This window comes from Micromys minutus (assembly GCF_963924665.1).
Source record: "Micromys minutus genome assembly, chromosome: 6".
Classification (NCBI taxonomy): domain Eukaryota; kingdom Metazoa; phylum Chordata; class Mammalia; order Rodentia; family Muridae; genus Micromys; species Micromys minutus.
In genome coordinates this window covers 51,142,877-51,166,396 of record NC_137975.1, presented here as the reverse complement: position 1 = coordinate 51,166,396, position 23,520 = coordinate 51,142,877, and the positions used below count along the sequence as shown (strand labels likewise).

Sequence of the window (23,520 nt, the reverse complement as noted above, 5' to 3'; positions counted from 1 at the left end):
ACCCAGTGCTGGTAAGTCGCATAAAATGATGAAAGGGAATGAACTTACATTTGGCATCATGAAGAATGCATCTTGATGATGAGGCTAGGTCAAGTGGAAGGGAGACGTGCACGAATGGAGTGAGTTTTAGGGGAAATGGGTACCAGAAAGAGGAGCAAAAGGAACCTACTACTGGCTTACGGGGATAAAATCTTAGGTGTCTCTACTAAGAATTAAAAAAAAAAAAAAAAACTGTATATCTATACCTCTAGACTCTCAGTTACTGTCTGCTGTGTAGACCTTTCAGGCCTAGGCTGAATAGAAGTGACTTTGCTGGGAGTGTGGCTTGGTGGAAACCAGGCGGGTTATATACCTCAGTGTGTAGTCCACAGCTTTCTGTCATCTTAAAGAGCTCCAAGTGTGAGCTCCTGTATGTAAACTCATTGTTACCGTGTCCTTGGGAATTGGTTTAAGCTCCTCCCAGTTTAGCTGGGAGGGTTCCTCATTTCATATCCATTCTATGCTGCCTCTTCTCATCCACACGCACCTAAGGCTTTGAGCACACGAATTCCATACCAAGTGTGTAGTACCTGGACAGAGGCCACTGTCTGCTCACCAGTCCTTAGGTGGATCTGCACGCTCTTGGGAGAATATTGTGTCTTTTAACAGTTATTCTGGGAAGTCAACAGCTGCGTATTTTTGATATTTTCTACAGGATTAGGGTGTTTACTTTGTGTTCTCTAGGAATCAAGATAAAAACAAGTATTATTGACATGTGAGAGGAAGAAGTAGGGTTGTGTGTGTGTGTGTGTGTGTGTGTGTGTAAAAGGAACAGAAAGCATGGACCAGTGCAATCTTTCTGGGTTCCAGTTGCTTTCATAGGATGAATCTTAGAGCATAGGTTCATTTCTGGCATCTTTATGTGTAACGTATTTACAAAAGGCCTTTTTTTGTTTCAAGTATAGATTATTTGGGGATGCTCTGACACGCCTCTAAGTTACCCAGGCAGTTGCCAGAGTTCAGGAAGTAGTAAACCCCATTCTATCTGCTCACTTTGAGACAGGTCCAGCTTCTTACATTGTTGCTCTTATTGGCAGTCGCTAATGTGTGCCTTAGCCATGTGCCGTAATTGGGGGACTTCTGTAAATGCAGCAGGCTGTTGTTTAGGTGGTATGATATAGCATTTATAGCAGAGAACTAGCCTCTACCAGGACAATATCATGGTAGTTGGGTGTGTGTGGTGGCGCGCACCAGCAGCAAAAGATTGTGATTTCAGAGCTGTCTGCAGAATGAGACTGTCTCGAAGAACAAGCCAAACACAAAAGGTATACCATAGGTAGATTGATATTTATGAGGAAAAGAAGTCCACTATCTTCTCAACCTCTAGATTTCTGGAGCAAGGTTACATATTTACTGTTTAGAAACAAAGTGTCCGAGAGCCGATGGGTGTTTTCATTTTGAAAAGGCTTTAATAAGTGTTGACCACACTGTTCTGCAAAATGTAAAGGTACTATACAAATTCTTAATACAAAAAGAATAAATTAAAAGCAGATTTCTCTTTTAATTCTGCAACTTTGTCTACAACATACATCTTCCTCATTGATTACAGTTAAACAGAATCCAGTAAAATCATTGTACATGCTCTACAGTGAGGTTCAGGAGCAAACCTACTCTTCCCCATTATTAAACTAGAGTCCATTTACACAACGTGTGATAAACTATTGACATGAATGAATATGTAAAACTTTACACCTAGTTAACTAAGCAGTAATTGGTCATCTGATAGCACCTGGGTGAGGCTTGCTATATTTAGAACTAAATACTGGATGAAAACAAATCGGGCTTTGAACAGTTACACTCACCTGCATAAAACAAAATAAACCAACCTGGCTCACAACATAGTCTTCTGGCTGAAACAAGCAATTTCTTACATGTATCCAACGAATCCAATAGGGGCTTTAGATCAGACCGGGGACTTCATATTTCACCTTCCTTTAAAGAAACGGGGATCTGCAAAGAGTCTGCAGGCGCTTGAATACAACACTCAGCGCGTTCACCACCAACCACAGCGACCATTTATCATGTCAGTCTCAAAGGACTAATGCTTATTATATTATGTACATTGTAGTAACCTAACACAGCTAAACAGTAAAACCTGTTTTACTCAATCTGTTCTTACTACCACACTGCCATGATGGTGTTCACAGCTCCCACGCCGTCTCCTTCTGCTCCCAGCTCTATGCATTCACATTCTTTCTGCATCTCTCATCCATCCAGGATTGATTCTCAAACTGCTGTCTATGTTATAACCTGTAACCATGGGACCTTGTCTTGTTCTCTGTTTCCCTTTTTGTTGCACCACAGTTCAGGCATCTCCTTTTGGAAGAAAGAAAATTGGCACAATGTGTCACATTTCCTACTAGCTGCTGAAGGAAGACACAGTCCCTAAATAAACCTGCTTTCTGTAGCTCCCATTATCCAGTCGCCCCGTCTCCATGGAGACCGGGTAATTTTGTACCATCATACCAGTTCCTCCCCATCTTACAGTGTGATCCCTGACATGTCTGGTTAGAGTACTGTCTCTGGAAGCTGGGCTCTTCAAGCCAACCATGGCCAGCTCTGGGGTACCCGGCCTTGAATGGGTGAGAGAAGGCCTCAGGCCACATGGTATGAGCTTCCACTTGACTCCAGAGCTTTTAAGCCACTGCAGAGTGAGCAACAGGGTTAGTCCTTCCTGGTCCCCAGTTCTTAGGTTCCTGGTCTGTTAGTCTCTTGTTATTCTTGAATTTACATACATGAGAAACAAAGTCTTCTGATGCCACAGCTAAACTTTAGATTTGCTTTCCTCTTACCCTGGCTCCTAGTCCTAGATGCCTTTCCCACAGGAAGTCATTACGGGTAACCCCTGCAAGCCACACTGATGTGCACTACCTCTTGTGCCATCTTTAGTAACCCAACTAAGACTGTGCACTGGTTACTTATTATAAAAGGAAGTCTGAGGCCTTTGAAGAGTGATGGCTTTTTGGTTGTGTGTTAAGCAGAGCTCAAAACACATGTAAACGAGCAGCTTGCACGAATGCTTTTTATTTTATTTTTTGCCTTTTATCCTCTTGGTATCTGTGGACCGAGGTGGTTTATCATGGTCACAGATACGCTGGAGGTGGATGGGCCCTTTGTGAGCTGAGTTGTCTAACTCTGCTCTGCCTGCCGACTGGTAGACGTGTGTAAAAAAAATCTTCCTACCTAAGGGCGTACTTGAGTTCTCTGACTAAGCGACACACAGGAGAGGTCTGTCCCAGTTCACACAAGTGTTAACAAACATAAAATGAGCCACAACAATAAAACACTTGACTAGATTGCAGTGTGCTTTTTCCCTTGGTTTCCCATAAAATATGAAAATGAAAGGCCTTGCACAACAAAGAAAGGTTACACTTTTACTGGTTGTTTTAACGAGAGAGAACTGCTTTTGGCAATGATCACCCTTAGCTTCCTCCCAGTCCCAAAAGGAAAGAAGCCTTGGGGGCATAGGCCCCTGCATAGGGCAGTCCTAACAGTACCCTGCCCTCCCTCCCAAACTTTTCCTTCATGTCTGAGTCTGCCAGGCCAGCCAAGCCTCCTTCATCGTCACTGTCCCATTGGGTTTGTTCCCAGGCTCTCTGATAGGGGGACGTGGAGTGCTCCAGGAGATGGGTCACGACAGGACAGGACGTGGTCTACAAATGGTTGACTTTCACTTGGGCTGCATAGAAGCAGGTTAGAATTGAAAAGAAATTTCACTGCAGAAAAGAGGATGTTCCTCTTGGCCCCTCCTGTCTGTCCATTGTTGAATGTGTCTAATCTTTGGCAGCATAGAACCGACTGTGATCCTCCCTCGTGTCTCTGAAGCACTAGTCTTCCTTTCTCACCCTTAGGACCTCTTGCTGGCTGTTTCACCACAGAAATTTTAATTCAGGTGTAAACTGATATCACCGCGAGGCGCTCTCTAGAAGCACAACTACCCTAGGGTGGCAGCCGGAAACAACTTCACAGTCTCTGCAGGCGGGGCTTGCTTGCTTCCTTTCTCTACCAAGGCTTCCCTTCCACAGGAATTGCATGTGTTGGCTTCCCTGACAGTTTGTGGCCTGAGGCTGTCATGGCAGAGGGAAACCACCAAGGTGCCCTTAAGGACTGTTGTCTGGCTCTCTGGGCAAGAGAGCCAGGGGACACACAGTGGGTTCGGAACCTTCCAGAACGTCTCCTCAGTCAGGTTTTTGAGGGTGAAAGGGATGTAGAGACAGGAGAAAAAAAGTGCTGAGGGCCGAAGCTGGTGCAGGTGACAGTGCATCTGGGTAAGGCAAATGAGAGGCAGTGAGGTGACTTGGAATGGCGTGGCGGTGGTCAGATCCGGCCCGGCCGGCTCACACGAGGGTCCCGGGCTTGGCTTTTTCCTGCCCGTACCATTGGACGTCAGCTAGCTCTGGATAGAGGGAGGAATCCAGGAAGCAGCTGTCACTGTAGCTCCTGTGGATCCAAGAGAGAGAGCAGAGTTAGAGGAGCGTACTGCATATGGTCTGAGGGATGTGCCCTCTACTGAAAGGCTGTCTTCCTGGCCCCACACAGGTGAGGCTTGACAGTCTACATTACAGTTGGTGTTCGGAAGGTGCTCGAGACCATGAGAGTCACACAAAAGGGACCTCCTTAAACCTGGGCCAGTGTACGTTAATGCTCGATGCAGTAGCCCTCAAGATCACCTGGGAACCTCAGACGTGCTCACGTCCAAGTCTGGACATGCTGCTGTGGGCCTGGGGAACCTCCAAGTCCCACAGGTAATTTTCAGATGTATACCTTGAGATGACTTCCTATATGACAGCCAGGGGCTTGTCTTATTACATCAGACCCAAGGACTAACTGCACTTCTGTGGTCAATTATCACTGTCCCAAAAGAGAACAGTCAAAATGTGAGCCTTCTCTAGAGTAATACTAAAGTGATACTCTAAATTTCGCTTTTAATGCTTTTTAATTCAATACTGTTGTAATTTTTATAGAAGTATTTTTTCAAAACATACAGTTGGGACTGGGCCTGTAGCTCAGTGGTAGAAAGCATGCTTAGCATATAGAGGTCCTGCACTTAATCCTCAGCACCAATATATATATTATATATATAATAAAAGTGCATTTGTCTCTACATAGCAAAACATTCATAGAAGAAAACAGACATTTCATCAAGTAAGTATTTCTAGTAGGTTAGATGGGAGTGACTCCTAAGTATCCACAGCACTCACCCAGATGAGTGGCTACAGCTCCAAGTCTCTAACTGTCCCTAAGCTACCCTTTCAATCCCATGCCTAGGGCCAGTGGCATTGGGGCTGGGCCATTTTAAGGAGTATCTTAAAGCTGTCTCGCACTCTGAAGACAGTTGACACCCTTACTCTGTCTCATTTGCTGACCTCTCCAGGAATTCATCGAGTGAGTATTCAATGCTTTGTAAATGTCCCTCCTCTGACCTAGCAAAGTCCACCAGAGCTAGAAAAATCCAAGTATTCTTTCCTTGCTGTGGATGCAAATGACCAGTGAGCTCTGGCCCGTTTTCAGCTTATGCTGATTTGGTTAAACGTATGCGTTTCACTCCTGTGGAGCAGATACTGTTACAGCTTCCTAGATTCTTACGGAAGCTTGTTTTGGATTCACTTGTGGTGTGGGTCTCCTAGGGATGTCTCCCTAACTGCAACACTGGTTATAAGGAGTCACCACGTTTCTGGAGGTGAAGTGCTCTGAGGAAATGAGCGGAAGGAAGTTTGAGGACCCAGCATCCCAGGGACCACAGTGTACACTGAGCACTACTCTCTGAGAAGTCACGTGTTTCTTTGTTTCACCTGGCCCATCTCACAGGGCAGTGCCATCTCACACACCTTAGTGCCATAGGACATGTTGGTTAAACATAGTAGTCTGGAGTTAAATCACATTTTAAAACGTGAGTGATGCTTTTTCTCTGTATCCCGCTGTGAACTGAGAATGGGGTTTCACTTACCCAGCCGACTGGCTGGATGTATCTGGATTGGTAAATAGTGCTGTAGGTCAGTGGCCAGAAAGCCACTGTGTCATCATGGCCCTGTGTGTCAGCTGCTACCCAGCAGTGTTCTCTCTCCTTCATCGTGAACTGACTCAACCGTGCTCCCACATGAGTGTGCTAAATCTCAGATGTCTGGTACCATCCCCATCACTTGAAGCACATTGTACTCCCGTCACAGTGGAGGAGAAAATTACTCCAATCCAAAAATCATTCAGTCCCTTCACTGTCACCAGAGTGTGAGCTGTCTGTCCATCTTCATCCTCAGCTCCCCTAATCCTCGTTTGGCTAACTGTAAAAACTCTTCATGGTCTGGTTCCACCCCACACCCCAGGCTAACGTGCTGCTCTTTCTGTTCTGGGACATGGGCCTCAGCTGTTCCCCCAGCAGCGCCCCCCACCCCTGTGCAACCACACCTGTGCTTCCCTCTTGGCATGGTTCCTCTGCCTTTGAAGCCAGGCTCACAGGCTGTGTGTAGGAACTGAAAGGGCCTTGCTCGGTCTCTGAATCCTAGCGCTTTGATGGTTTGGTGTTTGAGGTGTACAGTCCTCAGTTCTTCCATGTGCCTGACTCGGTTTCTGTGCTTTACTAAAGCCCTTTTCCCACTTCTGCACAGTCCCCTTATCACTTTATCGATCCCTGATGTGCTTCTGAACGTCAGCGCTATACAGTTAGTTATTTAGACTTTCAGGTCCCACTGTTTTGTACGAGGGAGAGCAGCGCTTTGCAGATTCCAGAGTGCAGTTGACTCAGCAGCCAGGGTGGCTTTCTGGAGTCATGCTGAGCTCCCAGGTGGCGGTAATTTATAAACCACATTTTGGAAAGCAGGACTCTGACATTTGGTGCAACATGCAAACGTCACTGAAAATTGGTAGGATAATGAGTTACAGTATTTGCGGCATTTAAAACAGCAGTGGAGTGGTATCCATGGAGAGTTCATCCAAAGCTGGTAAACAACAGTGGACCACTACAATTTGGTTTTGGACTTAAAGCTTAGAAAGTCTAAATATACTGGGGGGTGGGGGGCACATGGGGACTATCCTACATCTGATGTAAAAACACACATCCAAACATATAGCACCACATGTAGCTAGAAATAAAACATAAAAATAATAGCTTCCACACCATTCAGACATTTCCTTCTGGAAACTCTGACATGGGCAGAGGCGGCACATATGCAGGACATCTGGATCACACACGTGGGCAGTAAGAACAAAAGGTTCCCTTACAATACCTCTATTCATCAGTACTTTGGTGAGTTGGAGACTCAGACCCATCCATGATGGGAGAGTTTTCTGTTGCTTCTCTGAACAAAGGAAAGCGGAAGGAGAAGAGAAGAGAGGTCGTGTTACATAGGAGAATGGACACACGTGATTAGTAGCAGCTTATTAACACACTGGAAAGACCCAATGATTATCTACCCATGTGTCTGGGACACTCAGGCTCCATCGATGAGCAAGAGAACCTCAGTTCTGTTAGGAAGGCAGACGGTGCCAATTTTTATCCACTGTCATGTTTTCTTATCACATTGTTCTTGAGTAATTCTCAGTCTGACAAAATGCTGGACTTCAAGGACAATACCCACTGTTTCCAGTGTGGTGAGCCCTCATTGGCTACATGTGGTAAAGGAGGCAACTTGAGTGAGTGGGCGTGGGGAGGGCTGCTTGTCAATTTCAGAGCCTGTCTGTCAGTCAAATGATGCAGTCATATGGTCAGATCAGATAACACTGGGCATGGCCCACAGAGGATCCCAAGTGTCCTTGTTGGATGATATCATTTAGCCTATAGAAGTATACAGATGTAGGGCTAGTGTATGAATTAGATCTGGGAGACTCACAGAGCCTAAGCCAAGAAGCTGTCTGGATTTAAAGGTTGGAGCTGTAAAGAGGATGGTATGGACAAGTGTCAATGATTCATAATAAAGAGAGTGGTAGCTACTAGCAAAGGCCACCCTAGGAGTAGACACGAGAAACACTGTAGTTGTAGACTATATGTTTGCTTAATTTGTAAAGAGTAAAGAGGCAATGTGGTGGTTCTGTGGGTGTCTAACCATTGATCCTAATGACCCACGGGTTCATTTAAGGACACCCAATAGGCCTACCCCAGAGTTTCTTATTCAGTAGGTTTTGGGTGGGCCCAAGATTCCAGGTGAAGTTCTAACTGATGGTCTAGGGTCCACATTTTAGCACCTACCAGAAAAGTAGAGTGTGTGGCTTGTGTTCTCTGTCTGATGAATTCAAAAGATCAAAAGATCTTCCCTTTGGGGGAGCAGACAGGAGTCCCTGAAACTCACTTACGTCCAAAGAAGCCATCATCCTTTGCATTTTAAGTAACAAGTGTTGGTTCCCCCACTTCTCCACCCAAAATGAAGTTTCCAGGAGAGGCCTGGTGTCGAATCACTGCAGATAAATGCAGAGTAAAGATGCCCGGCGTGGGAGCCTGGACGCAGGCAGCAGAACCAACCGTGGGACGGTGGTGGTTTTATAATTCGGCTCACAGCTGTCAGATTTTTCCCAGACATGCTCACCAATGCTCAGCAAAGCAAAAGCTGTGGATTAAGCTGGATATGAGGCCCATTTCCAGTAACTAATGACAGAATGGACCATCCAAGAGGCAGCAACAGAAGAGAGGGGCCAGGTAGAAAGTGCCAGCGCATGATAACAAGCAGGACACTTGTGTCTGCTTGACCCTTCGGCAGATCAGAGCATCCTAACTGACCCTATGTCCACACTTAAAGCTTACTTCCAGTTTCAGTATTTTGCTGTGGGCAACCTCTACTTAAAGGTCTCAAGGTACAGTATCCCCTTTGCTGATGAGGAACAACTGCTTAGTCCAGACAGGAGACCCTTTTCTTTGGATGCATCCTGATATTAAGACCACTGACCAGGCTGGAGAGATGGCTCAAAGGTTAAGAGCACGGTGTGCTCTTCCAGAGATCCTGAGTTCAATTCCCAGCAACCACACGGTGGCTCACAACCATTTATAATATGATCTGATGCCCTCTTCTGGTATGCAAGTGTATGTGCAGATAGCGCACTCATGTATGTAAGATAAAAAAAAAAAAAAAAAAAAAAAAAAAAAAAAGACACCACACCGAGAAACCTGTGTAATGTCTGACTCAGGGTTCTCTCTCCCACCCCTTGAGTTTTGCAAAAAAAAAAAAAAAATCAAATGCTGCCCAGAATTGAATTGCTACCTACCTTTAAATAAAACACTCAGAATTCATCCCCATCGAAAACAGGCTGGGGAGAAGGTGAGGACAGGGAGACCCATTTGCTGGTGCATCCTCCCGTTGCCGGGAGTTCAATGCTGATGTCCTTTCTAGCTAATGCAATTTGGAACCCAGGAGAACCAAGTCCGCGACCTCACAGAACAACTCACCCAGTCTGCCAGGTCAGGATGTGGTGGGGACTGCTCGGTGGGGTGGCTCCAATTTCACTCGATGGTGTTGAGCTTCTCTGGCTTTGAGGTAAGGCAGCTATATGCAGTTGGTGTGGGAAAAGCAGGGAGAAGACAGGTAAGACCAAGTAGGGAGCTCGTTAAGTCAGTGACAGACCCAATGCCAGACATGAAGGACATGATCTCGCAGGCAGGGTCTTGGTGACCCCATGGCGTTCAGTGAGAAATACCTTTACTCCCCCAACTGTATTTTCTATTAACCTTTGTCCCTCCATTCTGAGTGAGGCCACAGGATGGTTTCTACAACTGCACAGAATGGGAAGCCCCCATGTTTCTGTTGTGGAGACCAGAGCACAGCTGCCCCGGGGGCATCTTAGATGGGCTCCTCTGTGGGGACCACTCTATCATCGGAAGGGCCTCCAGACTTACCATCCGCTACTTCAAATGGACAGTGCTTTTAGCAGCTCGTGTGTCATAGATTTACTTCAAATGTGAGTAGATCTCGTTAGGAGAATTCAGCACCAAGTAAATCCTACTGAGATGTTTCCTTTGCACTTTTGGTGGCGGCGGGGGTGAGGTACAATTTACTGAAATCTTAGTAATATCTTCCTGCTCTTTACTAAAGCAAACCCACACAAACATGGTAATTCTGAGAGAATGAACCACTCCTATCTTTTTGCCATTGGTAGTTAGTCACTGGATCTGAGAGGACTAGAAAGACCGTGACCTTCAGAGGGTACAAATTAAATGTATCTAGTCTCGGAATCCTGCTGGGAAGCCACAGGTTAAAAAAACAGAACAGGAAAAAGGTTGTAGGACTGTGAAGACGAAGGTGTGCCCAGGACTGCCCTGATTGTAGTCTAGTCTCTGGAGCGTGTCTGGTGTGTGTTCCCGAGTGACGACAGCAGCAGCTTTGTCGGGCTGTTCCTCTCAGGGACTCTTGTCTCCAGATCCTGGCTTTTTAGTAAGATTCCTGATTTCCACTTTTACCTTTATCCTAGTTTTCCTCCTCCCCTCCCTCATTTCTTCTGCCGACTGTAAAAGGTTGTAGTTTCGTTTTTTAAAGCGGTATAAGCATACAGATGATCTAGCAAAGGTGAATGCTCTACTAATGCCGGTTATTAGCATTGCCATCTCATAGAGAACTTCTTAAGGGCTTTCTGCTTACCTAGAGGAGCCAAAGGAATGCTTGCTCTGCCCCAGGTTAAAGGAAGGAACACCTGGATTGGGATAAGGGCCATGGGCTTCCCACATTACACAGCAAGGCCTTCAGAATACTCCACTCCCTCTCCTGGCTGTGAAGTCTAGGCAACCTTCAGGCTGCCTAGGTCACTGCTGTCCTACCACCATGCTCACCTGACGTGGCCTTGCACATCTGGGGCATCCTGGTGACCCTGCTGTGCGCCACGAAGGTGCTCTGGGAAGAGGTGCTGTATTGAGAGCCGCTGTCAGAGGAGGTGGAGCTGGTGTGCGACAGGCGGCTGTGCTCCTTGTGCGAGGCTGTGGAGCGCTGATACCACTGGCGCAGCTCGTCGGACACAGCAGCACGGCCGGAGCCTTTGTCGTGGGCGCCGTCACGCCCCAAGGAAGGAGTCCGCAGGATCTGAGAGCGCGATGGCGTAAGGCGACTGGCATCGCCCTCGTCGCCACCCCCACGCCAGCTCTCTTTGAACAGGCCACCAGCTGTGTAAGAGTTGGAGGTCTTAAACTGCGCCTTGACGCTGTAGTGGCCCTCCTGGTCGCTCTCCAGGCTGCGTACTACCACGGGTGTGGCACTGCCCTCGATATATAGCGGGTACTCCTTGATGCGGTACTGTGAGCTCGGCTGGCTCTGGCTGTGCAGATACACACCACCTCCTGCGCTCGCAGCCCCGCTGCGTGCCGCCAGGTTGGGCATGCTGCCTGAGCTAGCCGAGCCCAGCGCGCCTGCTGCCCGTTGCCTCTGTCGCTGTCGCTGCCGCGCCTTAGATGGCGAGTCCTCAGCCAGCGTTGAGTAGTTGGCATTCATCTGAGCTGGGTAGTAGTGCTCTGAGCTCGAGTGGCTGGTGCACGACGAGCAGTCATCCATGGGGTCTGAGCCATTGCTGCTACGAGTCCTCGGGGTGTAGAAGTCAGGGCTTCCGGTGTCATTCTCTGAGCCCAGGAGCTTGCCCTGGGACTCCAAGCTGGAGCTTCGATGCCTAAAGTGCAGTGCGAGGCTGTGCAGTCTCGTGGGGCTGATGTCCACCGACCTGTTGGGGAGCCGCATGATTAGTCTTAGAGTTCTGGATCAAAGGGTCCCAGGAAAGCCACTAGCCAGGTTTAGGCCCTCTACCAATGAGAGTCCAGCAAGGTTGCCCCTGGAAAGCCAGGTACTTCCCCTAGGTCCCTGGTGAGGAAGGGAGCTAAGAATTCCTGGAGTCCACATGGAACCTCGGAAATGGATGAAAAGTGTTGACCAGTAATATCCTGAGGGCTTTTACTTAAGAAAATGATACGAATGAAGCAAATTACCACGTTCTAAGCATTATATTAACTCCTTAAAAAAAATCTCAAAACACAAAAACTAACAACAAAAAGTCTTAACAGAGGCCCTCTCATGATTGAACCACAGACTCCTCTGAGAAGAACGCTAAGGTATCAATCAATGGCTGTTCTGATGAAGATTCTAAAAGGGAGGGTTGGTGAAACATGGAGCCCCTAAATATAAATGATACAAGCACCTACCAGTAATACCAAAACCTTGCCTCTGATCCATCAATATGAACAAGGAAAAGATGGTACCCAGCGATAGGATGTCTTATGCAAATTCATAGCGATCTTGGCTACATACAGGCAGAAGTGTACTACATAACCTTTACCAGTGACCTTCCGTGACCCCGATTTAGTTCTTAAAGAAGGGATAGGATCCAAGCTAATTTCTCTGCTTGTTTCTTTTGATCATTATAAATGTATACCTTGAGGCATTAAAGTAAGCCAGAAACAGATTTCAGGGCTCGTGAGAAGGATCTATGAGGAACGAAATGTGGAGCAAAGATTAGCCTGGGTGCATACAGCTGCTGCACTTCCCCACATTAACGGGGCTAGTTTCCCTGCTTCCACACCTACTAGGATCCTTGTTAGCTGTCTCCAGGAGGCTGGGGTTCTCTGGCTCCACAAGTCCCTGGATAGGAATAGAGTCGGCTGCATTGAGTGTCCAGGTTAAGGTGGGCTGAATCAAGTCTGACCCTAGCTCACCTGTTAACTGGGCTGGCTAGGTTGGAGCCCAGAAGGCCCAGATGACTCACCTTGTGGAATGGACATAGTGAGGACTCCGGACTCGCAGGTCTGGGGTAGATGGCATGCTAGACTGAGAATTCCAGTGTGGGAGGCTTCGGATGGGGCTATTCTGCAAGGAGCTGCTTACTGCTGCCTCAGTACAGCTTCCTGTGCTGGGGAAGCGCTTGTGGCTGCTGCAAGCAAGCAGAGGGAGGGACGCCATGTTGGTCACACTGGTACAATGTGGCAGTGTTGGTAGGGATCAACTAGCTTGGGACAGTAGATCTAATTGTAGGGAGACCTTGCCTGGGACTCCAACTCTCACTGTCCCACCTTTCCCCCTTCACCCCACCTTTCCCCCTTCACCCCTGCAGTTAAGCACAGGGTAAATATTCTGTGGAGCCTTTATCCTTAACAAGTATTGTTTTCCAAGAAACAAAGTATCTGCTAAGGTGCCCTCTTGGAGCTGTATAACTAAGGAACATGAGGAAAATGGAATTGGACCTAAATGTCTCTGGATAATCCTCTCTACGGTGTTGATAGTAACCAAGTAATGAGCTGATAATGTGCAGCTTGCATTACAGCTGCCTGGCTCCAGAAATCGGCCGGAAGGCGGTGTAGGGTTCTATACCACCGTGATGACTGGGCTCTCCTCTGCCATTCTGGAACACTGCTGGCTACAATTTCCTAATTAATTCCTGTGGAATTTAGCAGCATTAAAGCCATCTGCCAACAGGTTGACTGTGAGCCAAACCCTTACCCCCCCCCCCCCCCCCACACACACACAGCTTCAGATGACAAATCTGTACCTCTACAGGTTTGACAGCAGAGGGCTTTGTGAGCAAAGCTGAACTGTAAGTTCCATGAAGGAAAGGAGTTCCTTTGGGAATACCGTGATTTGTAGGTTCTATGTGGGGCAAGCCTTTGATTCTGTTCAAGCATGGCCGGAGACCTCATTTGGGCGTCCCAACGCAGCTCACCTGGAATGACCGTGGGAGGAGCGTTTCTTCACCTTCTCATAAGGCTCGTCTAAAGATGACTCACTCCACATTTTGGGCTTTAAGGGTGACTTGTCATAGTCAGTACGGTGATAGTGCATCTGCCTGAGTCCCTCCAGGGATTGTGGGGGAGGAGGTCTGTTGTGTGATGATGGTGGTCGAGGAGGGAGTCCCTTATGTGGTGACTGTAAGGGGGATATTGTGCTGGTAACCTGAGAGTCATCTGCATAGACAGAAGGAGGAATTGATCAGAATCATTATTTCCACAAACCGTTGCCCAAACATACTATATCAGCACCTTGGAGCTACACATCAAATCTGCACCAGGAACTTGTGACCCTAACCCCACTGTTGGTCAATCCAGGTCAAGGCAGAGCCTAAACTGCAGGGTTAACTGAATGTGAAGGGCAATCCTGTCACTTCTGGTTAAGTATGAATTAAGTCTGAGTTGGATTCAGTGCCATCAACAAGTGATCACGTTATACTAATGAATACCATACCAATACCATACAGGCAAATGCAGTAATATGGTCTAACTTCTTTTTTCTTTCGAATTTGGTGCTAAGAAGTGAGCCCAGGGCCTCAGACATGCTAAGCAAATGCTCTAGCACGGAGCTATGCCATAGCTTATGTTTGAAGAAACACTAAACATATCTTATGTGCTCTGGGGGGGGGGGCATTAACCTTCTTGAGGATTTTATCTGCTCTGTTAATCCCTATATCCTCAGGGTTGGAATGACAGCTGGTGCCCAGTAGGTACTCAATAAATATTTGTTAGAGGGGGAAAAATGAGTTGAAAGTATATCTGTCAAGTTTAATTACGTGCTGACAGATCTGGCTTCTACCATCCGAGCATCCCTCACAAGCTATTCCCATTCTCTACCATCTGTTCTGGCGTATTTAATTCTGGGATATCAGAATGGAGCCCAGGGCCCTGGGCTAGGCTCTCCCCTGAGATCTATTCCTCAGCTCTGCTCAAGGTGCTTTGGAGGAATAGAGTCCCAGTACTGCAGGACCATAATGGCCCAGGGTTATAGAGGAAGAAGAATCCAGGGGGCTTCAAACCTGGATACCTGAAAGGTAGGCCAGCAGGGGCTGGCTATTTCCCCAGTCTCAACCGGGTGCCATAAAGTCAGTTCTGGCCACAACAACCCTGATAAGAATGTATTACCCTGACAGTTTCAGGCTTCACTCCTTGTTTGACTTTATAAGTTCCTCCCCCAACTCCCGAGGATATAGATAAAGCATCTTCCAACACCCCTGTCTTGGTCATTGGTACAGGCCACACAGACCTCGCCCCAGAGACCTGGCTACCTCACCAGGGGCATAGATATACTCCACCCTGCCCCAATAGACTCAACCAGTTCTCTTCCTGAATGTGTTCATTGCCGGCACACTCCCTGCTGCCTACTATGACCCTGCAGGACACTCACTCACCACGTTAAGCTTCCCTCCCTCCAGTCCAGCTTGTGCATGCAAAATGCCCCCTCCTTCCCCCAAGTGGACACCCAGCAGCACTTTCCCAATATAACTACCTCCACCATTTCTGGTGTGCAATTTCACACACCTGTATGCTAGATGGCTTCCAAAGGAAGCAAACCCACTTAGCCAAAGAAGGCAGATGTCTCATACGGCACAGTGCCTCCTATAAAATTCTAGCACTTGGTAGACAGAGGCAGGCACATCAGCAGTTCAGGGCCAGCTCTGGTTATGGAGTGAGTTCAATACCATTCTGAGCTACTTGGGACCTGATCTAATTATAAACAAAATAATCCCCAACCAAAGCCCAAAGACGCTGTCTGAACAAATGAGCTATGGGGCAGAGAAGGAAGGAAACTGAGAAGAAATCTAGAGGTAAGGAGAGTAGGTAAAAGCAGGAGGCTCTACTCAGCTGAGGAGAGGGTTGGGGGGGAGGGGTTCTGAGTATGCCTAGATAGTGTGGAACCCTGAATTTGAGGCACGGAGTTGAGATTTGGCCTGAACGCTACAAGAAAACTTTCTTAATGTAAGCATTGTCAAGGCGAAACTCCTGTTAGAGAACTCTTATTCTTGCAGGTTTGACCCTGGGAAAACCAACCAGAGACGCTAGGAGGGTTTAATAAAGAGATCTGGTGATAGGAACCTGGGATAGGGGTGGCTTTGGGAAGAGAGGGAATTCTCAGTGCTCACAGGGAAGGGGGAGAAGGGAGGGCTAGAGGGAAATCCACCAACCATTGATGGAAGCCTATATCCATTTTCAACTTTTGTTTTTTTATAGCCTAATAGGCCAGATATATGGGTTCTGATCTATTCCTGCTAGCCCTTCAAATCTGACAGGAGTCTCTAGGAAGGAAGAGAGAGCTTCATCTCAAGTGGGAACACAGGACACTGGAGGAGACAATCCCAGTTCTCAGGAGGTTGGAGGCCCAGGTTGTCAGGCAAAACTGCTATCATGATGTCTCAAAATGTATAGCCCTGGGAACTCCTAGCACAAGGGGGCTTCATCAGCTTGTTCCTTCCTCGGCAGACTAGGGTGACACTGATCAATGCTAGGACAAGGGAGGGTCTCATATTCCAAATAGGCTTCTGTGTTCTCACTGAGCACCATGGCTTTCCCACCCACTTAATGCAGCAGTCAAGTTCGACAGTCTGATTTCTAATAGCAAGGGCAATTCTGGGTAGCTATTCTCTAGGCTTTCCCCACATCAAAAGCAATCATTATTATTACTACAATTATCATTATTACTGTGACTTGGGTAGGCCTTTCATGTTTTCTGTCTGAATAGCCACTTACCACTGGGTGCCTGAGGTTTTCCTAGTGGGCAAAAGTAATTAACTACCAGTTAAGAGATTTCCATATAACTAGTTCTCTTGTCTTCCAAAGGCTTGGTTTAGCAACCACAGGAAGAGTTTCAGAGATGGGTCTAAGTCTGGAGTGGCTGCTTTCTGTTGTGGGGTGGGAGGGGCTTTCAACTTCTTTTCTAAGACTGACCAAGAAAATATCCCCAGGCAGTTGTCAGGCTCCAGAATTCAACAGAAAGTAAAACAACAGTTTCCAAGGTTGTCCATGCTGCCAAAGAGACATTCTCACTCCTGTCTCAAAAGCAGAGGATAGCCAAGTCCTTCCCGGTAGCTCACACTCTCCTAGTAGGTCCCAAGCTTTGTTGTCTAACACAAATCAATGCCTGCTTCTTTTCCTGTGTCAGGACTACCCAAAGGAAGACATACGATGCAGGTTCTTTACTTCAAATTTTTCTACTTGTCCCCACCCCCCTTGTTTTTTTGTTTGTTTGTTTGTTTTTTGACATAAGGGTGGAACTCAGAGCCTTGCGTACACTAGGCAAATGTTCTCACATATACTTCCAGGCCCTTGTTTGGTTTTTCTACAAGGTCTTGCTATACAGTTCGGGTTCCCTTGAACTTTGATCCTCCTGCCTCTGTTTTCACCTCTCATGTGCTGGTATTACAGGATTAAAGCTAACATGCAGCCAAAAAAAAGTGCTCTGACTATTACAAAGACAAAATACCACTTCAAGAATATCATCTAATCTTTTGGTGTACATGGGCCAAGCTGGACAAAGACTAATTCTCTAGGCCATCTATTCCAAGAGTATCCAACCCATGCCTATGGACTATCAGAGCATGCATGTCTATTTTCTATGCTATTGGGACACGAGGGTGCTGACTGGACACCCCTGAAAAACCAGTGTCAATGTAGCATCGCTGTGAACTCAATAGTGACTCTTGGGGAAAACAAGGGCCTGTAAGGAATGCCTCCAGCCACTGTCTCAGCCCCTTTCCTGTCTGCAAGGCCATTCCCAGGCAGCACACAGAATAATCTGGGTTTAATCTGGATTCCACTTATAAGAGCAGAGGATGGGGAAACCTACCATCTTCCAGAACAAGGGCATCTGAGAGAGAGCTGTCTTCACTGGCGATGTTTCCATCTAGAAGATAAAAAGAGAAAGTCTACAGGGCTAACGTGTTTGGGGAACAAAGCCCAGTGTGTAGGAAAGAAAACCTGACCCTTCCCTCCAATCCTGGCAACACCCACCCATCTCTTTTTCATCAGTAAGGTAAGAAGCCATGAAGTACAAAGATGCTGTTGGGTGTTTCCTTCGACAGTCTGGTGGTGGGCTGTTAGCTCATCCTCCTCTCCCTGACTCTGCAATGGGCCCTAGGCTTTGTGTACTTACGCTTTTGTTCACCAGATGCTATGGCTTAGCATGTCATAGAACGGTGGTGGGACCTGGTTAAACCACACCATTGTTCTAGAACAAACTCAGGGCAAGTACCAGCCAAACCAAAGAAGTGAGCAGCTGTTACTCAACAGGTATGAAACTAGGGGAGGGAACCCAGTTTTGCTCACATGGCAATAAATGGTTTCTCAACGAACTTAAGTTAGGAGAGAAAACAAGCCTGCTAAATACAGACTCCATCTCTCCGGAGTTTATTTTTATAGTCACCCTTCAATTAGGAACAGGCTTGATGGGGAGACAGTAACAGGATCCTCCCTCCCACTGGGGAAACTGAGGTACTCCCGGGGAAGAGGGGTTTGTCTGAAATGACCTAAGGAGCGTCTGAATGCAGACAAGCCTCTGTGATGAAAACATCCCTTCACTGTGGCAGCGATGCAGAAGAGGCAGATTCTTGAGCACTTGACAAAAATGTCTGGAAGCTTGCAGGGAAGAAATCAGGAGCTGGTACAAATAGTGATTTATAAGCCAGTGCTGCCAGCTGAGCAGAGGAAATAGCCTTCACTAGGCAGGCTCCCTGAGGGCTCCCTGCTAAGACAGATACTCGCCCCCCAGACTCCTCTTCCCAGTCACAGCTCCAGTGCTTCTTCAAGATCTTTCTACAGACCAGGGAAGTCCAAATGCCTTCGAGGAGGCCCCAAAGGATGCAATGACGAAGAAAGACTGACTCACGGTATCTCTGCTAGAAAGTGGGGCAAAGTTTGTCATGGCAAAGGGCAACCGAGGAAGACACAGACGGGTGGGCTCATCTGAGTTCCTAGAGCAAAGGGTGACTTATAGTCAGCCCTATCGCTCCCAACTATGAACCTATTTCCTTCCTATTATTTGATGGGTGACCTCCAAGGAGACAGACTTTGGTATCTTGTAATTGCCAATCCACCACTGGTTCCTTAGTATTCCCACATTTTTAGGGGATAGATCTGTATCAATGTATTATAATATATATATATAACATAGGTTATCATTTTCACCCCTTTTAAATGTTCACAGGCTTTAAGTACATCAACATAGTTATATAACCATATCTTCTGCTTGGATAGGGCTTTCATTTCCCAAACTGAAACCTTGCATCCATTATGAAACACACACACACACACACACACACACAAAGAGAGAGAAAGAGACAGAGAGAAAGAGACAGAGAGAGACAGACAGACAGACCTCAGAAACCCCTATATCAGTTTCTGTCTTTTTAGAACTAAAATATTCTCGTCATAAATACCCTCTGGAGAATTCTAAAATATATTATCAAGAATTCATTGACTTGGAAAAAATGGTAACCATGGGAGAGAGACCTGATGCTTGGTGGTGTATCTGAGGGTAATCTGATTACCATCATCACCAAAGCCCTGAAATTCCAGACAATCCATGAGGGACAATCCAATCCTTCAAGCCATCGTGCTTGGGATAGGAAGTGCATGGTATTAGAATTAGCCCGAGGGAGGGAGATGGAGGACAGGATGGTGGCCTGGAGGACTGAAATCTAATACAGTGGCTATTGTGTACTTGGCCTTCCAGTCTTAGGAAAGGAGGCTAGGTCTCTGAGAACTGCAGAGCCTCAGCTATCTTGAAGCTAGCCTGGGCTATCACAGTATCTTCCATAGTTCATGGTGACAGCCAAGAAGAGAATTGGTCATCCCAGGCTCCCCAGAGAGATGTCATAAGTGACATCAGGGTTCCATGTAGGGTCCTTTTCATTTGCACCTCTAATGGCAAGTCATCGTTAGAGCGGGACATCAGGCTTACCCATCCCCTTCCAGCGTGTGGGTAAGAGGCTATTTAGAGCCCGCAAGGATCCAGAGGAGGACCCAACAGGACCTGGTTGTCTGGGAGCAGGGTAGGAGCTTTCGGGTGGCACTGACCATCAATGACAAGCGAAGCCCTCTGGGTGGGCTTCTTCCCTGACTTGATGCGGTTCTCGTTGATTGCATTTTCAATCTCCTGCAGCTTCTTCAGAGCATTCAGGTAAGAGGTTTTCCTTTGCTTCTTCAGTTTTTTGCTGACATTGGGGTCGCTGGCTAGCCGGCGGGCAGCCTCGGTGATCTGGGACTGAATTGCAAACTCTCGTTCCAAGCGTTCCAGCTCAGCTTCCTGTGGGAGGGAAAAACCAAAGCTTATACCTTCCGAAGATGCTGCTGCCCAAGGAAGCTCTACCTTGCCCACCTCTAGCCCAGATGAAAGCCCTCAGCCTTTCTGGGCTTCCTTTTTGTTGAAGGTCTGTTAAAGACCCAGCCTTAGAGGAAATTCAGAACCCATTGCTAATCCTTACCATTTTTTTTTTTATATATATATATATATACATGGGGCACAAGACAAATCATGATCTCTGGACCTATGTGTCTTCTGGCAGCTCTTCCTGCAAGCCCTAACTGTTCCTTTCACACTTGCATGTTTATAAACGTACTTCTGGGCCCTCCAGGGGGCTAGGATGATGTGGGGGTGAGTGGTACAACCAGTTTCCCCTGCGTCTCCTTGGATAGGCTTCTACCTCCTATCTCTACCAATTCCTTGGCCCTTTTACCAAGATGATTCTCCCTTGAGTTCTGGGTCAGGGCAAAATAAAGATGTGAGTGCCAGATGTGCCTAGGAGATCCAGATCTTGCAAGACCCTGGATGGAGCATTAGCTGCTAGCCTATTGTCCAGATGTCTCATCTGCAGATGTATGCACACCAGGTAATGCCAAGAGTGGAGGGAGATGTGTGTTAGGATCTGTGCTTGGATATGGAATCCCCTTAAGTATTGAGCAGTCATTTCTTTGGTTCATTTCTTCCCTGGTTTTTATGCTTTGAATGTAAAACTATCACTCATGTTTGGCTACCAGTTGCTGGCACTGTTTGGGGAGGGGGGTGGGAGGGAGTTTGGTAACCTTTAGAGGCGAGTCCTAACTGGAAGAAGGAGATGGCTAGGAATGAGGTTAGAGTAATAACTCAGCCTCCTGCCCAAGCTCTGATCCCAATTGATGCCAAGATTTAACAAGCCTCACCCCAAGCCCTGCTTCCAAGCTCTGCTCCCTCACCACAAGCCCCGCCTCCAGGCTCTGCTCCCTCACCACAAGCCCCGCCTCCAGGCTCTGCTCCCTCACCACAAGCCCCGCCTCCAGGCTCTGCTCCCTCACCACAAGCCCCGCCTCCAGGCTCTGCTCCCTCACCACAAGCCCCGCCTCCAGGCTCTGCTCCCTCACCACAAGCCCCGCCTCCAGGCTCTGCTCCCTCACCACAAGCCCCGCCTCCAGGCTCTGCTCCCTCACCACAAGCCCCGCCTCCAGGCTCTGCTCCCTCACCACAAGCCCCGCCTCCAGGCTCTGCTCCCTCACCACAAGCCCCACCTCCAGGCTCTGCTCCCTCACCACAAGCCCCGCCTCCAGGCTCTGCTCCCTCACCACAAGCCCCGCCTCCAGGCTCTGCTCCCTCACCACAAGCCCCACCTCCAGGCTCTGCTCCCTCACCATAAGCCCCACCCCTCCAGGCTCCACTCCGAGGAGAAATCATAGTCCTGAAAGCAGGAGCCAGAACAAAACCTTTTTCTATTTTAAGTTGCATTTGCCAGGTATTCTGTCCTAGTAAACAAGAAGGTAAACCGACTTACTAGGGAAACCACTTCTTCGAAGCTAGCTCTAAGCAGCAAAAGTTATTCCAGAGTTGGAGTATTATTGGGTGAGCACAGGGCTAGAAGCCCAGGTATCTTCTGGGAACTCATAGGAGATATGGATTCCTATAAAAGCCCACACTGCATAAATGTAGGGCGACCACATAGTGGCTTCTCTTTTCCCAGTGCCCACACATGACCACTGAAGACTACATATCTTGTGGGAGATGATGTGCAGGTACATTAAAGTTTGGCAGGGCCTGATCAAACTAAGAAAGAAGAGACTGTTGTGTTTCCTGGATTCCACATGTCTTCCTATTCTAGTAGCCCAATAGTATATACTTCTGAGCACAACAGGCTAAGCTCAGGGTGGGGCAGAATAGGGAGGTTTACTATGGAAAATGTTCTTTGCCTGATTTCATTGACTTTTGAGCGCTAGAAGAGGCAGGAACCAGGAGTGTGAGGAAAAAGCAAGGGTAAAAGGACTTAGAGACAATAAACTCCTTCCAGATCCTCTAGTGTTGGCCACACTTGCTCTCTCAGAAGGATATCAGTATGGACTCCTGCCCAGAGCCAGTCAGGGACAAAGAGCAGTCTGTGAATTTGGGCTCCCTGAGGCAGCTGTTCCTGGGCGGTTATGATAGCTCTGGTCCAAGACATTGACCCTGAGATTTACAAGCATCTAGAACAAGTCTTGATAGTCCAATCAAGTCAAGGACGAGACTGAATGGCTTGTCTGTGGAAACAGTCACATGGCTAGGAAAGCCAAGCCAGCAACCAGGAGCACTGGGGCAGCACAGAACAAAAGTAAGGCTCCTTCCATTGGGAGGAAGTGCTTCAGGATTCTATCTGCTTCCTGTTATGAGTTCGGAAAGATGCAACAGGGCGAGCAAGAAACTCTCAGGGCCTTAGAGTCGACTTTCTTAAGCAGTAGAAAAATCTACGACCGTGGGAACCTGAGCTAGGCATGGAAGGATACTGACTAAACACAGGATGCTTTTTAGAGCTTAAGTTGTGATGACTTCTAGCTTATTCATTCCTAGTGATAACCCAGCGAAATCAGTATCAAACTCAAACCTACGGAAGAGGAAGAGGCGGCCTGATTGGTTATCACTTTGGATGAAGTGCTCTGGTGCGCCTGGTAGCCTGCAGGCCTCAGGCACGGGCCTGAGCATGTGCTCTACCTCCCCACTGACCTTACTTTGGAAAATGTCTTTTTCTAAGTTTCTTAAAAGGCTAAAAGTACCTTCCTTGCTTCCCTTTCCCTTGGTGGTGGTTTCTCTTAATCGTCCAATGTCTGCGAGGGATTTTCAAGACTAAGTTAACTGATGTGAGAAGGCCCTCCCTAAATGTAGGTGACATCATTCTGTGGGTTGGAGGAAGTGAACTGAGTGACAACACTGCTTCCCACCCACAGATGCAGTGTGACCAGCTGCCCCCCCCCCAGCCTTCCCCATGATGACTGTATCCTCAAACTGTGAGCCAAAGTACCAACCCTCCCTCCTCCAAGCCCCCTCCCTCCATGCATTGGCCAGGACATTTCAGCAACAAGGATGGCTAATGTGCCAGACTGTGAGTCCTGAAGTGCTTCCTGAGTCTTCTGAGACTACAGCCTTAATGAGTAACTCTAGTCCCCAGAAGACTTTTGGAGAGACCGGGAGGCCTGAAGGTTAACCTAACCTTTTGTTTCTCTTGCACAAGGGCAGGATACTTTGTTTGGTTTTGTTTTTGATTTTTATTTATTTATTTATTTTTTGGATACAGTATCACACCGTCTCATCCTGGCTGTCCTGGAACTCACTATGTAGACCAGGCTGGCCTGAAACTAAAGACCCGTCTGCCTCTGCCTTCCAAGTGCTGGGATTAAAGGTGTCACTACGCCTGGCTGAGCTTTGATTACCTTCCAATAGAATTCTCCAGCCTCAGCCCTCACCAGTGCTCCATCCGAACAAGATAAGAATCCTGTTGAAATATGGCTTTTTCAAATACAGACAACTGAAGCCATGACAGAAGCAGCGTAGGACGCATGTCCACGCAGTG

General features: G+C 47.5%; 1 protein-coding gene across 2 annotated transcripts in view; it reads right to left on the bottom strand.

Annotated features, from left to right (window-relative positions):
- Nucleotides 1–1,470: 1,470 nt before the first annotated feature.
- Nucleotides 1,471–23,520, bottom strand: part of FRMD4A (FERM domain containing 4A) — a gene marked incomplete at its 5' end in the record, with an annotated part of 263,087 nt that continues 241,037 nt past the window's right edge. For both annotated transcript variants that reach the window (XM_080917998.1, XM_080917997.1), the window contains 7 exons: nt 1,471–4,479; nt 9,407–9,503; nt 10,781–11,655; nt 12,691–12,855; nt 13,642–13,882; nt 17,529–17,585; nt 19,757–19,985. In XM_080917998.1, the coding sequence (XP_080774124.1) occupies nt 4,377–4,479; nt 9,407–9,503; nt 10,781–11,655; nt 12,691–12,855; nt 13,642–13,882; nt 17,529–17,585; nt 19,757–19,985 (1,767 nt within the window). In that variant the 3' untranslated portion in view covers nt 1,471–4,376. The remainder of the gene's footprint in view (nt 4,480–9,406; nt 9,504–10,780; nt 11,656–12,690; nt 12,856–13,641; nt 13,883–17,528; nt 17,586–19,756; nt 19,986–23,520) is intronic.